Source organism: Panthera pardus, unplaced genomic scaffold (genome assembly GCF_024362965.1).
Source record: "Panthera pardus isolate Hobbes unplaced genomic scaffold, ASM2436296v1 HiC_scaffold_20, whole genome shotgun sequence".
NCBI lineage: Eukaryota > Metazoa > Chordata > Mammalia > Carnivora > Felidae > Panthera > Panthera pardus.
In genome coordinates, this window is record NW_026526766.1 from 74499415 (window position 1) to 74516151 (window position 16737).

The window sequence follows — 16737 nt, forward strand, 5'->3', positions numbered from 1 at the left end:
GGTTACTCTCTGGAGAGACTGAGCCAGAGAGAAGATTCTGGATTGAAATCCACCAGGCTCAGTGGTGCTACAGTGGAAACAGAAATGAAGGTTTGTTCACATAGGAGCCCAGGCTCTTCTTCCACCTATGCTCCTAGCAGCTTGGTTTGAAAGGGTTGGAGGAACCTCTAGAGAGATGGATTAGCTCAAGAGCAAAGGCTTATAGTACCACTATTTGTGAGTCCCCCAACAAAATGACTGGGTACTTGCTTACTCACTCTATGTTGAGCCCCATAGTTGACAAGACCTGTGTATGCATTTGGGACTCCCAATAAACTGTTTCATTCTTGGCTCAAGGACAAAAGGGCCATCGGGCATTGGGTGGGAGTCTCCAACATGAAAGAAGACCCAACCGAACAACAGCAGTGGAACCGAAAGAAAGAAAGAAAAAACTTGGAAGAGACACTATTCAGGTTGTAGAATAAAATACCAGTAACATATATTCTTAGAGATAACAAGAAAATGATGCATGGAATATAAACAATATGCTAAAAGAAGATGAATGAACAGGGAATAAGTAAAAGATCTTGGAAATGTAAAATGTGATGACCAAAATTAAAAATTCAGTAACAAGTTTAGAAAATAAAGTTTAGAGATAAAGTTCACTTATGTGAAAGGAACAGCTAAAGTTATTTCAAATTGGAAAGTACGGGAAAAAGAGGAGAGAATATAAATAACTGCTGTAAACAGTATTAATGGTTGATGGCATAAGAACATGGTGATGTATGTTTCAATATCTAATGGAATGATACCATCTGTGACATTGTATATATGGCAAATATTCCGAAGAAGCCTTTGGCTTTTGCTTAATAAAACATTAAAGCACCATGAACCCAGCTCCTAAAATGTCCTCAAGTCTTGTGAGCAGTGGTTTTTGATCTTGGCGGGCTATCAAAACTGGAGTCTGGTTAAAATGAGACAGGGAGGCTGGAGAATATGATTCAGAAGGTCTGGCATGACATCCAGTCCCTATTAATTTGTTTTTTTTTTTTTCTTCTCAGCTCCCTAGCTGTATTGGGGAGAAACAACCCTAGGGTAATTCTTTTCTCTTTTGAGGATCATGTACATGTTTCAAACAGCAGTAGAGAGTTTATATACTTCAAGCTACCTTGACTGTACCATCCACAGATTCATACACCAATAGGTAACCGGTGACAGATGCCCTGGGGGGTCTCCAGGTGAGGAGAGCAGTTTCCGACTGAACGTCAGTAGCAGTCAAGTCTCTTGGAGAATCAAGGTCTGCAGAAGATAAGTCATTTATTATCAAATACGTCAGCAACTATAGGACAGAAATCCCTGGCTGGGTTATCAGGAAGCCTGGGTTCAAGTCCTTGCCCTACCGTTGACCTGTATGACCTTGGGCAGAACCTTCCCCATCAGTAAATGAGGAGGTTGAGTCATGTGATCTCTAAAGACATAATTCTCTGTGGTTCATCTCATCCTAAGGGCCAGATTTTCCTGAGCTCTATATACTCTTGATTGGCCTTGGGTGGATTTAGGGAGAAAGACACAGCTGTGAACGTAATTACCAACCTCTCTTGCTCTTCAGTAATAGGACAGATGAATGCTGATATTGGCATTCACCTCTACTGAGAGGATGCTTCCTCTATTTCCCTACTTGCCACAGTTTGTAAGAAGATCTCAATGTATAAAAACCCAATGGATGTCTAGGAAAACGTGCCTGAAACATCTTTCTCTTAAAAATATTTCCCTGCCTAGAACATGGATCATTAAACAGTGGGTTTGGGGCCAGTGGGGCCTGGTTTTCCACTTAAAAAGCCCTCCTTTTAAAACCATTTCCTAGTCCATGGGGAGAACAGGTCATTTCAGTTCAAAAGGAAATGGTGTGTTTCTTAAGGTCCTGACTGAGTGGGCACTGGTGAGTTTAGCTGATGCTGACATCATCACATTGCAAGGATCTGACTTAAGAAAGAAGGGTTAGAGAGCATGAGCACTGAAGATGAAGGCTGTGGGTGGGCGTCTTCCCACTCCCAGCATCTTTGTACCTGTTGTGAACTTGGTAGTGATGACTGAACTCTTCTGAGGCCCTTTCTCTGCAAAGATTCTCAGCACATATTCCGTGGCAGGCTCGAGGTCGGTCAGAGCATACTCCACTGTGTTCCCGGATACCGTGCGTGTAATTTCTGGCACTAGACATAAAATACACACACCGAGGCAGTTACCTCTCCCTGTGTGAGCCGTCAGCACACTTGGCACATGGCACACACATCTACTTCTAGTAACAATTTTCAGTGACCCTGCAGAAAGGCAGGTTTTGATTTCTGAAATGACACACACTCCTCGCTCTGTATATGAGGAGTGTTCACCTCATATACAAAGGATTTATCACACGGGGACTGGATTTTTCTGGGCACCACCAAAAAGAAAGGGGACGGGGGGGTCAGGGCTTTCCACATGGTGCTGGCTGGGGCAGCTTTGCAGCTGAGGTGTGGGAACCAGCTAGAGGAGAGTTGTAGCTAATGTCCCCAAGCCTAGGGCTGCCCAGATTTAATGTGTCCCATTGCTTGCTCTCACCCCCTTTTGGCTTACTGTCATGTCCTTTTATAATTTGACAGATGTCAAATCATGAGGCTGGGGAGCCACACAAATTGGGCAACTGCAGACACCCCAGAGCCTGGTTACTGCTTCCTAGACCTCTTTGGGTCAAGTCCAGTGACAGATACTGAACTATGGTGCCAGGCATGTGTGTTTATTTCTGAGTCACATGTGACTGACCACCTTGGCATGCCTGGGACTGAGAGGTTTCTCAGGGTGTGGGGCTTTTAGTGCTGAAACTGGGAAAGCCCTGGGTAAACTGGGATGAACTGGTCATCCTGTCTGTCATCCCTGAAACCCCCTTTTCTAGACCTGCCTCGACTCGTTCCATAATCGCTGTGAACTATAGTCTAATTTACTATATATAGGTGTGATAACCCCAGATTCCCTGACTCAGAGGAGTTTGCTCTTAAGGAATATTTAAGAATTGAAGAGATGAATGAATGAATGAATGAGTGAAGAAAAAGAAGTGTAAAAAGAATAAACCCAAGAATCTCTCTTCCCTCAACCCCCAACTTGCTCTATGCTTACAAAGAACTCTCTTAGCTAGTGTCCAAGGGAGAATTAAGATTTTCAGAGGCCCCAGACATGGGTTATGGTGCCTTTCACATTGTCACTGCAAGTAAAACAATACTGAACCATAAAATATGAAAACTTCCATATGCTTTGAGATTAAGATAGGAAAATTTTTTTCTAGGGTAGCTCATTACAAAAACATGAATTCATTCACCGAAAAGAAATCTCTTTCTCCTCTCTCTTATTTGTATTTGATCTTATGTTTTGGTGGTCATGGCATGCTGGTGCCCTGAACAAGTGTTTAGTCTTATAACTGAGTAAATGAATTAGCACAGATATCTGCAAAGACAAGGAGAAATCACTTCTGATTTCTCAATCACGCCTGTTACAACTGGCTCCCTCTGTGGCCTCTAAGAATCCCAGGTTCCCCAGCACCTCCTGAAATGGCCTGTTTATTTTAAATTTTTAAAAATTTTTCATTTAATTTTGAGAGAGAGAGACAGAGCATGAGCAGGGGCGGGGCACAGAGAGAGAAGGAGACACAGAATCCAAAGCAGGCTCCAGGCTCTGAGCTGTCAGCACAGAGCCCGACAGGGGGCTCAAACCCACGAGCTGTGAGATCATGACATGAGCCAAAGTCAGACGCTTAACTGACTGAGCCACCCAGGTGCCCCTGAAATGGCCTGTTTAAGACTCAAGATTTTGAACTCATTCTTTGTAAGAGATGACAACTGCTGCTTAGAGAGGAAGTCTCACAGTGACAGGCAGGGACACTAGCAGGGGAGGAGGGACAGGCTGGGGAGACACATGCAGGCTGGAGATGTGCTCTTTGTTTTCCTTGAAATTACCTCCTGGCCTTCCTTGGTGTAACCACAACAGTGATGCTCTCTACTCGTCAGCAAGCACATGAGGATGGGTAAGGCCTCCTTTGCCCCCACCCTGGCCGGGCCCTCCACACCCACCCATCCAGCCCCAGCCTTCGGCCCATGAGTCTATTCCGAGGTTGATAGACACAAGGATGTCTCTGGCCTTCCAGCTTACCCGTGTAGTTTTGCCATCCTGGACCAAAGGTGATGGGGAAGAGGTAGAACAGGACAGACACTCCTCCTGGTGGGGAGGGTCTCAGACATGACCTTACCTCTCTCCCCTGTGTAGGAGATGACATAACTGTCCACAGGGGCAATGGCTGGTTGCCACATGGCCAAGGCTTCTGAGTCAGTGATGTTGGCTGTCACCAGGCCAGATGGGCCATCCAGGGCTGCAAAGAGAGGTGACTATATGTTGGAGAGATAGGCAGTCATGGGGTAGGACATCAGACACAGCTGCTCTGCAGTCTCCCTGGTCCTAGACTCCTGGTGTTGGGGTTGGGACACAGTGTCTGTTGTGTGGACAGTTCTGAGTCCTGAGTCTGGAGCCAGGACCACCTTGGTTGGAGTCATGATTCCTTCCCTTGCTGGTTAGGTAATCTTGGGTCTCTGTTTCCCTACTTGTAAAATGGGAATACTGCTTCTGTCTGGCTTCATCCTCAGTGTTATTTTGATGCTCACATGATATTGGAGGTGAAAAGGAGCTATATAAACTGTAAAGGGCTGGGCACATGATGAGGGTTATCACTATAGTTCATATCACTTGTTACAAAAACAGGGGGCATAGGCGGCCAGAGGCTCTTCTGGGCTTTAAAGGATAGCTCCAGTTAGGTGGCTCACAGGCAACATGGAGCCAGAGGCTCCCCAGAGGCTGCGACCCTGGGTTCTACCACAGCTTCTCTGCCTAGTGTCTGTGTGCCCTTCTCCAAACCTCACTTTCTTCAGGTATCAGAGGGCGGCTGCTCTAAGGATGAATTAGACGATGTGTGTGAAATGTCTGGGATAGCGCTAGCTCACTGCAGCTGCTATTGTTACTTTTTTTTTTTTGAGTGGGGAAAAGGGGCAGAGGGAGAGGGAGAGAGAACCCTAAGTAGGCTCCACACCCAGTGCAGAGCCTGACGCGGGATTGCATCTCATGCCCCATGAGATCATGACCTGAGCCAAAATCAAGTGTTGGACGCTTAACCAACTGAGCCCATACTACCCAATATCCCTTTCTCAGAAACTAACCTAAATACGACTGTTGCCCCCTAGCATCTGCATTTATTACTCAGTTATTCTAGGACAATGGCCCTGGGAGGGTGGAGGGCAGTAGTCATTAGTTTACTTCAAAGATGAGGCTCCTGAGCTCCAAGAGATGTGATGACCCGCCTGAGAAGCAGGAGGAGGCAGAATAATTTTGGAAGCCCACACGGTCTGCTCTGAGTTCCTTCCTGTTTCAGCCTGCCTGTACAGGATCTCCTTTAAATGCCGAGGACAATGGGCCTCAGGAGGAAGTGCATCCAGCTTTTGCAATCTGTTGCTGTGGAGAGTCATGAATGAAAGATTTCTATGGGGGAAATAGGGCCTGTGTGGCAGGGCGGACAGGACTCTGGGTTCAGATGGGATGTTTTAATTGCATATTATCAACTTTTTTAGACTATTAGGATATTTTTAAAATTTCCTATGAGGCCCATTCTTTGGATCCCTTAATGGATTAGACTGGATAATTGCTCGTCTATCAAAGGATAAATTGTTCAGAGACATGGCTGCCTGAAAAGAAATTTTCCACTTCATTCTCCTTCAGTGCAATTCATTATTTCCCCCTTCTTACAGCATGCTGTACAAATCAGGTTATAATAGGACAATAATCCTCTATTTAGAAGAGCACAGGGCTTGGAGTGAGGCTGACCCAAGTTCAAATTTGTTTCAGCAATCACTAGTTCTGTGGCCTTGGCCAAGGTATTTAATTTCCCTGGATCTTAGTTGTGTCCTCTGCAAAATGGGAATGATAACAGCCATTTTCATGATTTAACGGCAAAGGGTTTAGTAACAGTGCCTGGAATACAGTGACTGCCCAATCAAGAGTACTTTATGGCTGTCCCCATTACATGTCAGTGTGAAGCACCTGTTTGGAAGGACTGCCTCAATAGGCAGGGAGGGAAGGACGTGGATTAATGTGCACAGTCATTTACATTTACGGAAGCTTTACAGATATCATTTCATGTGATCCTTACAGCACCCTGCAAGGGAAGCAGAATTATACCCATCTTACAGAGAAGGAAACCAGATCCTGGAGATATTAACTGATAGCTCATGTATCTAGAAGTGGTAGACTTGGGATTTCAATCCAGGTCAGTGTGACTCCCAAACTTGTACTCTTTCTTCCACACTAACCCAAGAAATGGAGGCCCAGGGAGGGTAAGGATGAAGGCAAGTTTACCCTGCCCATAAAAGGCTGGGGATGGGCCAGAAATGAGGTCTCTTGTGCTCCAAATTCAGTCCATTTTCCACTAGGGTTTCCCAAATAAAGGAAAATTTTCCAGCTGCTGAGTCATGAGCAATAATACGGAAGGTGAGAAAAACACCTGTGCTGAACGATCCTGAGACGGGCTCACTTTCCTCAAAGCCCTTCATGGCGATGACGCTGACGAGGTATTCTGCTCCAGGCAAGAGCTTCGCCAGTCTGGTCTGAGTCTTGGTTCCGTCCACAGTTACCACTGAGGGTGTCCCTGGAACCCGGCAAAAGCAAGATCGGGAATGGTGAACCTCCCTGAAACATACCATCGCCCCAAGAATGGTGTATCCAATTTGGAAATGAAACTATGCCTTTATCCAGTACCATTTTCTTGACTTCCTCTCATTTGCTCCTACCCTCTGGCGTAAGAGAAGAGGCCTTACTTTTTGTATAATGCTTTTTTTCCATCCATGCAGATGCCAAAAAGCAAGCCAGGAGCGGAAAAAACATGAAATCACAACGTGCTAAAAATGGCAAGTTTCCGTTCAGTAGAGAGTTGGCATGTCATGCACATTTTATTTATTTATTTTTCCCACAAAGACTATGAAAAGCTCACTCTTAACGTATATCTGGTATATTTAACCCATTGTCTTAGCTTTGGAATATACAGACTCCCTTACTAGCAGAGATCCTACTCTTTAAGAAAAGAAGATGGTCATAGTCAAGTCCGTACTTATATTTATTTAAAAGGCCTGAATTTATACTTCTTAGAATTTCAGGGCTGGTGAGGAGCTTGTGTATCAGCTGGCCAAACTTCCACTGGGCTGCTACATCATCCCTTTGAAGAGGTATTAACCATCCTTTCTGTATATCCTTCTGCTTTCCAGAATGTCTTTAGGCAGATTTGACTGTGTATCCCCGCCCCCGCCGCCCCCAGCCAAGCATGGTCTTTGTTGTGGCCCCTGTGCGCTGGACTGGAACTCTCAGCTCTACTAAGTCACAACTCCCCATCTGTACCGAGACAGGCCGAATTGGAAATCAAAGGGTAAAACTTCACATACATCCAGCTCAAGATCAACTTTTCAGATCAGTGTGCTCAAAGAGAAAAAGGCCAGTGTATTTAGAGTCTCTACCATTATGAGAAAACAACATTGGGGTCCATTTCTTTTTTTCTTTTATTTTTTAATGTTTATTTGTTTTTGAGAGAGACAGAGAGAAACTGAGCACAAGTGGGGGAGGGACAGACAGAGAGAGGGACACAGAATCCAAAGCAGGTTCCAGGCTCCACGCTGTCAGCATAGAGCCTGAGGCAGGGCTCAAATTCACAAACCGTGAGATCATGACCTAAGCTGAAGTTGGACACTTAACCAACTGAGCCACCCAGGTGCCCCAGGGTCCATTTCTCACAGAAGTTGAGAACTTCAAGGCTGGAGAGGGTCTTCATAAAATGACCCTACACAAGGTAATTCTTCCAAGGATCTTAGAGCACTTTACAAATGAAATCTACAGAGGTGGTCTCAAATAGAAGGAAATAATTTTCTTTGATCATATTTGGGGAGGATGGCAAGTATCAGGGCTTCTTCACTATCCCACTCACACCCTCCAGGCCACTCCTCCCCTCCCCTTTTCGAGTGCCCTACCTCCTCCAACAGGGACATAGGTGATCCGGAAGCTCTCCACCTGGGCAGAGGGCGCCATCCAGCTGACAGTGGCTGAGTTTTCAGTGATGTCTGAGAAACTGATTTCCTTAGGAGAGCCCATGGCTGTCAAGGAAAAAGCACAGGAGAAACCCAGAAACAGTCAACTATATTGCTCATCAATGATTCTTCCTGGATTCCTTATCCAGGAAAACACAGCCCCTAGAGTTTCTGGCTGAGCCATGCCTTTAGGATAGAGAATGTGGTGGTCTAGGGTCAAGTTGTGACTCGATAGAAACAATTGTTTCTACAATTCTACAGCCCAGGGCTGTAAAGCAGCCATTCGGTTTCATTTCAGTACAATGTTAACACCACAGCTGACATCTAAGGAAGTGAGGCTGGCTGGTTTCTCAGCTTGGAATATGCCATCCTATCATTTTTCATTTTTAGCATTTTTTTTTCAAACTTTGCATTGTAGCTCCTTTTTATTAAATGATACTAAGACTTGACAATGGTATGGTTCTTTGCAATTGATTGGAATTAACCCTCATTTAGAAACCCCTGAGAAGGTGTGGTTGTAGCCATTTTACAGAGGAGCAAACTGAAGCTTGGTTCTCCAATGCACATTGTTGTGGTGTGACCTTTCTGGGTCCCAGGACTGGGCAGCAGAGCCGGCTGGAATCCTGGGGATCCTGGAAATAATGTTCACATGGAAACTGACCTCGACAAACCCATTCCTAGAACTGGATGGAGGTCCAGAACCAGGAGACCAAACAAACACCTCACACACACTGGGCCCACCTGGGGGGAAAGCCATGTTTCTGCTACAGCCATACCTCCCCCCAAACCCAGTTTCCATTGGCTTTGTTCTGTATTTCTTGGCTTAGCTCCTTGCCCTCTTCAGCTGACCATGTTTAAGCAGAGAGTTCAGGAAACAATTTTCAGGCCTCCAGGGAACTTGTTTCTCATCTTTCCCTTCTCCAACCCACGTTGATCATTAAGTTTTAAAACCCACAGCTCACTGTGGGGAGATGTTTTTCTTCCCTCTCCATTTCTTTTTCCCTCCTCTTTTGGCTTTCTCCTGTGACCTGGTAGCACCTCCAGACTCTGAAGGGGTTGACTGGGGTTTTGCCCTCTCCTTGGAAAGCTCTGGAAACCACAAGGGCTCTGGAGCCCCGAAGATCTTGATTGTCCAAACACCATGGAGGGCCTGGGCAACCTGGGGGCAGGTCCCTTCACTTCTGTGGGCCCCGGTTGCTCCATCTGTCCAGTGGAAAAAATGATGCCCACCTACAGGAATATTTTTAGGATTAGCAGAGCTGATGGACGTAAAACCCCTAACAGAATCTGGCATGAAGTAAGAATTCAGTAAACATGATTGCTCTCTCTTTCGTTCCCATGTAACTATTTTTCCCATGGGCTACCCTGGATTTTGAAGTAACTTCCAAGAAAGATCTAGATGAGGCCGGTTGAAGACAAACCAACAAACCCCAGTGAGGTGTGCAGATGAAGGCACTGTGGCTCTCCTGCAGCTCGCCAGGGTCCACACCGCCTTTCACTCTGACTGCAAACCTCACTGGTACAAGTCCTAGCACATTTTAGATGTATCTTTGTGGCCACGGCTTTTGTTTCTCTAGATCCTAGGTTTTCTCATCTACAAAATGGCAATATTATCTGCCATGCTGTAGAAACCATAAGAATTAGCAGCCTCATACATCGTGCCCGCCTGAGGGATGTGCCTGATTAGAGTGGCAGGAAAACAGCCATGTATAATAACATGAAGGAATGGGACAGTAGCGATGGAATTCTAGGTTCATTGGGGTGATAGTTTTGGACAATAGGCCTTCCTAGGTGTGGAAGACTATTTGTTATTTTAGTATATCTTCTTCTGTCATAAATAATGCCCTAAGTCTCCAGGACCACAGCAGAGGAGATGGTCAATGGGAACCTAAAGACAGAGCTTCACACAGCAACTAAATCATACTACTTAAAAGCTGGGAAGACCTAAGCAAGGCAATGCCTCTGTCTCTCTTCCCAAGTGGATGCACGATTTTCAATAAAAACTCCATTATGGAAACATCTGGAATTGTTAAAAAAAAAAAAAAAACCTCACAAGGAGGTTGATGAGGGCTTTTATCCGTAATTTGCATAAAAATTTGCCTCCCCAAATCTGGAGCAAATGTCCATTGCTTTAATCACCTGGCCCTTGATAATCAGCTTTAAAAATTTATTCTCCCTTCAACATACTTTTTTTTTGTACACTTCATATGTCCGAGGTCCTATATTAAGCTAAGGGGACAGCTACTGTAGCCAGTATGGTTTAAGAGCAAGGATTTTCAAGTTAGACTGACCTGGGTTTGAATTCCATTCTGGCCTTACCTGCTAAAAACACCTTACCCCCTAAGGTCTCAGTTTCCCTTCCGTGAAGTGGAACTGACTGTGGCACTCCCTGGCCTGGCTGGGTCATGGTGATTCAGTGAGACGAAAGTGTGTCTGTTGCCCGGCTTCATGTGGCATGGAGCTCACGCTTTATAATTGGTGGTTACTATCTTTATGCTTCATGGGAGTCAGAGCCAGAGGCACCGAGCATAAAGAGCCTGGTTCATATAGAAGGAAGGATTGCCAAGCAAGGGTCTCTGCAGACCTGCTGAGTCAGGCCCCGGGGGCACAATGCTGTTGCAACTCCGGTGTGTGGTTTCAAGTGCATCTGAACTGGAATTGAGCAGAGGACTTGCTGGGAAAGGAATGTTAGGGGGGAATGGGCGGCACATTCTGGGAGTTGGGAGAAGGGACACAGACTCCCCCATTGGCCTCCAGGGAGGAAGGGAGTACCAGGGATGTGTGTGTGTCTGGAGGCAGTGATGGGGACAGGCTAAGGAAGCATTTCAGGCTCCTCACTGAGCACTAGAAACTCCAGAGAAGAAGAATAAAGCCATCATACTCTGTTGTTGGATTTTTAACTATTTTCTGTCTATTCTGGGGACCCTCTATTTGGGCACACACACTGGTGTCTAAATCCCCAATGGCAAAAGATGTTTCTGGTAACTCTGGGCTTTCCAAAGAAGGCCACCACTGCCGTGAAGATGTGGCTCAAACAACGGAGGGGAAGAGGAGCCATTGCAAATACACGGATCACCAGACGGAACAAAAACTTATGACCTAAGTATCCACCAGTAGGGGAATAATTAAGTAAGTAAATGAGGCTCATGGGATTGTTTCTCAGATCTAATAAGCCAGAAACACACATACACTACAGTGTGCAAGAGTGTTGCCCCAACAAAATTTAAAAAAGAGAGCTTAGATTTGTGTCAATTTTGTCTATCTGCATAGACAAGAAAGTGGTAAAATTGGCTGCCTCTACATAGAACAACTGGGTAGCAGGGACATAGCTGAATAGGGACTTTGCTAGATATTCTTTTTTTTTAATTTTTGAATTTTGAACCAAGTGATCCATGAAAAAATAACATTTACTTGAAATCACCCAAACATAAGAATAGCTAATATTGCTACAATGGGCAAGGCAACAAAATACTCAACAGTCATGGGCTTATTTAAACCTCATAGCTGAATTCTGAGTTCAAGTCTACTTGCCAGATGAAGGGACTGAGGTTCAGAGAAGAAAGGACTTGCCCAAGACCACGCAGCTGGTAGAGAGAAAGGATGAGACTCCAGGGAGTCTGCCCAGAGGCTCCAGGCCACACCACTTGGTACACTGCCCCCAACAGCCTTCCCTGCCGCTGGGCACTTGCTGCTAGCAGCTTGTGCTGAGGAAGCCAGAGGAGAACCTGCAGCAGCTTTTATGAGGATAAGGAGGAACAGAATATCTCAGAGAAGGGTTTACTACTGTGCAGGAGAGGAAAGAGGAGGAAGGATAGAAAAATGGAAGGGAAACTTTCTAAAGCTGATGAGGTGATGGTGGAATCAGATGTGTGTTGTCTAATGGAGTCACCTCCCCTGTCCTCTCCAAGTACAGAGGGGATTCGGGCACACACACGCACACACACACACACGCACACACACACACACGCACACACACACACACACACACACACACACACACACACTTTGGCTGTGAAATACAAAACCCCAAAGAAAGAAATCAAAGAATGGCTTTCCAAAGCATGGGGTCTGCCTTTCTTTTCTTTTGTTCTTAAAAAAAGAAGAAGAAAAAGAAAAAGCTCTTGATTATTCATTCTCTCTCTCTCTCTCTCTTTTTTTTTTTTTTTTTTTTTTTTTTTTTTTCTTGCTTTAGCACTGTAGGGCCTCTAGAAAAAAAGATCAGCAAAACAAAATCAGTGATCAGAAGTAAACTTTGAAAGGCAGTGTTTATAAACCAAGGTCAAAAATCAGGCTCCGTCTCTGATCTCAAGTTGTTTTATGGGCAGCCACAGTGAGGGAGGAGACAAGGACCCGCATCCCAGGGATAGGGTGTCCAAGTTAATAAGAAACAGGATTTTTCCTCGGACTGAACTGCTGTCTGCATTTCAGCATTTCCTCCACGCCTACAAATACTGATTATGGTTTCTGTAGGTGGCGTCTCCTAGCTCAGTAGGTCCTGAAACTTGATGTAATAAAATACCCATCTCTGGACCAAGAGAAGGTTTTGGCTAATGTTGCACTCAATGCCTGTCAGAGACAGCAAGTATGTACCCTTGTCAGTTAGCTGTCATCCAGCCTGCTTACATTTATTTAGTAGTAATTAAAATAAGATGGTGTTTGGGTTCTACCCCAAACCTGGCCTTGTGACATTAGGCAAATCACATCGGCTTTCTGGGCCACAGATTCTTCATGCACAAACAGAAGAGGCTGGGATATACCATTCCTCTGGTCCCTTTTACCCCTCCTTGTGCTTTTGTGATTCTTTCTTCTGATCCCTCTTTGAAGCAGTCTCTCTCTAGGGAGTGCTATGTCTCTCCTTCTCCCTCAATTTCAGGAAGGAATTCACCCTACCTTTCATAGATCTTTCCCTCTAAAGAGACTGTTACCAATCAACTTTTTTCTCCTTGAAACAACTCACATGGAAAAGGGTCTGCATTTCGCCCTCTAATGCCTTTTAAAGTTGTTATGAATATCACATAAAATCAGTGAGCTTCATGAAGAGCAGCTTGTTGACCTTGCCAGCTCCCTCCTTTGATCCTTCCTGATCACGGTACTGATTATTCACACACAGCAACTGATAAATATTCATCTTTATAGGTGGAGGTACCACTTCTCCATTATCCCCTGCCTGCTCTAAGGTCAAACATTTAACCAAAGAACAAGGAATTATACTTCTGCATAAAAAAAAAAAAAAAAGATGGGATAATTGTCTTAAAGAAGGGTCTTTGGAATATAAAAAATGCAATAATTGTAATGATGATGATGTATTAATGAAAACAATGAAAATCCAAATAGCTTTAATTTACTGAGTTTTTGCTATGTACCAAATCCTCTGCTATGGGCTTTCCATGGATTATCTCATTCAATCCTCCCAGCCCCATTCAATAAATGGCATCATACTCTTCTTGAATTAAGGCTTAGCCAAACTGTCCACACTCACACTGTCTATAATTGAAAGACCTTGGCTGCATTCAAAGATCTTGTAATTTCCCAGCCCTGTGAAAGAAAATCCCCAAGTCATGACTTTTCTTGGTTATATCCTGTTTATGTACGGTACCTGTTGTTGCTATAGCACTGACTGGTTGGGATCGCCTTCCACTGCTTATTCCATAGAGTTCAATTTCGTACTCAGTGGCCTCTCTGAGGCCAGTTATGTCCCTGGTTCGTTCGGGGGCAAGTAGGGTTATTTCCATTGGCTCAGACTGCTTTTTGGTATCTCTGATTTTGAGAACAAAACTGTCGAAGACCCCTTCATCAGCTGTCCAGGACAGACGGAAACCGTCTGGGGTGGCATCTGAAACCAGAAGGTGGTCAACTTCTGGCTCGGCTTCTAGATGGGAGAAAATGGTGGGAGGAGGAGAGAGAACATCATTTACCAGCCAGTGCAATCTTCTTTTCCAGTGGGCGTATCAATATTCAGTGGCCCTGCGGCTCTCAGAGATAGAAGTGTCCTGAATACCAAAAATAAAATTATCCAACACAAACAAGTAGATCTAGGGGAAGGGAAAGATGGAATTCACACATTCACTACAAGCCAAGTGGCTGCTTGCATATGTGAGTTTTGTCTAAAAGCAATTCTATAAATCTACATCTGGACTCAGCTTTGGCCCCTCCCATGCATTATTAAACAAGTTCAAAGCCAATAACTTGTTTACATTTGTGCTCTGATCTCCCAATGGCTGAGTGCCCATCCTCTGTAAGACCTTTTTCTTTTCTTTTAAAAAGATAAATAAACCAGTATTAATGATCTGTAGAGTTGCCTATGATGATACTGCTGATTATATTTCCCTTGATCCTGAGCAAAATGGCCTTTAAAATGTTATGTTATGGTATTTTTGCTTTTTTCTTGTTAGTACTGTTGTACTAAAGAAGGCTCCTACTCTCGACTTTTTTGCTTGCCTTTTTGACTATTAGGTAAATGTTCAGAAGGTAAAACTGAGGCTTGAAACCTCTTGTGCTCCATACTTTGGACCCAAGGTATTATCTTGGATTGCCTTAACCAGACAAAACTCAATGTCAAGGTAAATTTAGAGCCGAGTTTCCCAAAGTGTACTCAGAGCAAACTATTCCTGTTTGTTCTTCTTCTTTAAAAGGCACCCAGTGTCAAATACTGCCTGGATAAGTCCCTTTTGGAGAGACACAGGCACATTGAGATCTTCTGTGAAGCCTTGTTGTCAAGGATCCTGTTAAACTATGTTTAACTCAGTAGTTCCAAAACTTATTTGATCATGGAACTTCTTCACCAAGTAGGACCTTTGAATATTCTATGGAACTAGTAAAATCTAGAAAGACTTTGGGAAACACAGAGTTTTTACTGTTAATGTTGTTAATGTATGTGTCTCTAGGAATTATTAGTCTTGAGAAAATTATGGATTTAGTCTGTGTCAAAGAATCTCTATGACATTAGTGTTTACCAATATAATAGGTCTGCAGTTGAGTTTTCAATAACAAGCCCACCTTGTAGATTTATCAAGATCACAGTTGACATTTTAAGATGACAAAATGCTGTAAATAAGTATATCTTTGAAATATACTCATTGGTATATTTCTTTTGAGAAGGCTGAAACATAGCTGGGGACCAGCCAGGATGTACACAGGAGAGGATGATGTGGAATAAGCACACAAGAACTACAGACAAGACATGGTCTAAAAGGACTTGGGATGCCAAGTGGCAAACATTTTGACCTTCTCATTTCTGGAGAGGGAGAAGAGGAGTGTTCAGTAGAGACATAAGACAAGGGAGAGTGTGGTGGGGGGAAACACAAAAGAACAGGCCACATCTATGGATTCAGCAGAGAAAATGGACAAGAATGTTAAAACCATGGTAATATGGTAGATGGATTACATGGAAGGGAACCAAGGAGAGGAGAAAATGGCTCACTTGAATCCAAATACCTGTAACAATCTCAGCCCTCAAGGGCGTGGTTTGGTGCCCTTGGGTGAAGCCAGAGACCATGACCTCATAACCAATTCCAGTTATGAGGCCTCTGAGCTCCAACTTCCTCTGGGTTCCTGAAAGTGTGAATTCCTGGGGGTCCAGCAGCTTCCCAGAATCCACCACCGCTACTAGGAAGCTGTCAAAGGCATTCTCCGATGCCATCCAGGAAACTGTGAACCCGTAGGGATTAATGTCGGAAATGGTTAGGTTTTCCAGAAGGGGCAGGGCCTCTGAAAGAAGGGAGGAGTGAAAATAACTCAGGTTAGCAGCACTGACCCTGCAGGGATAGCACAAATGTCCACGGATACTGAGATATACCCAATCAAACACTAAATGTGTTAATTTCTCAGAAAACGAATATTTAGTAAGAGCTTATTGGCTGCCAGATGATGTTATCTTGTGTAAATCTCTCAACAGGCCTATGAGATAGATAATATTCCCATTATACAGGCAAAAAAAGCCTGAGTTTCAAAGAGGTTGATTGGCTTGGCCAAAGTCACAGAGCTAGTATGTGATAGAGCAAGGTTTTTAGGTGGATCTCATTCCAAAGGCCATGAATTGCTCCCTGTATAATTGGATATCTTGTGTTGGGTTTGTACCTCTTTCTCTATTTCCAACTGTCTTCTGGTCTTGAAGGAAATCAGCTCTTCCCCCCACCCCCCACCCAATATACTGATATACTTCCTTTTGGGTACACTTCATATGTTTCCATTTCACTTCTAGTTCACATTTTGAATCAAGTTAATGAGGCCCCTTAGTGACATACATCTTCATTAGCTGAAATAGGGGGAGGGGGTAAGATTTTTTTCATGTGGCAGAATTAACAAATTAGGGTTATGGTCTAGTAAGCAATACTATGATTCACTGATTCTTTTGCTGTTTGTTTTCCTGGATAAAGTAGGAGGTAAGGACATGTCGGGATCTTTAATAAGTTCTGGTGTCATCTGTTCATTCATTCACCAAACATCTGTGTCCCAGGCACCCTTATTTCTTAGGCATCAAGGGGTCTTTTCACACACTGGGATTCCCAAAATAGTGAGGTTATATCAGCTAAGTTTCTAAGTGCTAAGTTCTAAGTACCAATTGACAAGGCTTCATGTTTATTCTCCTATTTAATCCTCATAATGACACTGTGAAATAGCTACTGCT

The 16737-nt window shown here is 44.1% G+C and overlaps 1 protein-coding gene and 1 long non-coding RNA gene across 11 annotated transcripts in view; one reads left to right on the top strand and one right to left on the bottom strand.

Annotated features, from left to right (window-relative positions):
* LOC109269915 (uncharacterized) overlaps positions 1-875 on the top strand; it is a 96064-nt gene extending 95189 nt beyond the window's left edge. For both annotated transcript variants that reach the window (XR_008424322.1, XR_008424323.1), the window contains exon 4: positions 337-875. This is a non-coding gene — a long non-coding RNA (uncharacterized LOC109269915). The remainder of the gene's footprint in view (positions 1-336) is intronic.
* TNC (tenascin C) overlaps positions 1-16737 on the bottom strand; it is a 94657-nt gene that overhangs the window by 11946 nt on the left and 65974 nt on the right. For 5 of the 9 annotated variants that reach the window (XM_019454038.2, XM_019454041.2, XM_019454039.2 and 2 more), the window contains 7 exons: positions 15546-15818; positions 13708-13980; positions 8055-8177; positions 6545-6688; positions 4250-4369; positions 2046-2189; positions 1148-1278 (listed from right to left, as the gene is read on the bottom strand). In XM_019454038.2, coding sequence (XP_019309583.2) covers positions 1148-1278; positions 2046-2189; positions 4250-4369; positions 6545-6688; positions 8055-8177; positions 13708-13980; positions 15546-15818 — 1208 coding nt within the window. The remainder of the gene's footprint in view (positions 1-1147; positions 1279-2045; positions 2190-4249; positions 4370-6544; positions 6689-8054; positions 8178-13707; positions 13981-15545; positions 15819-16737) is intronic. The other 4 variants (XM_019454040.2, XM_019454042.2, XM_053908231.1 and 1 more) reach the window with 1 other exon arrangement.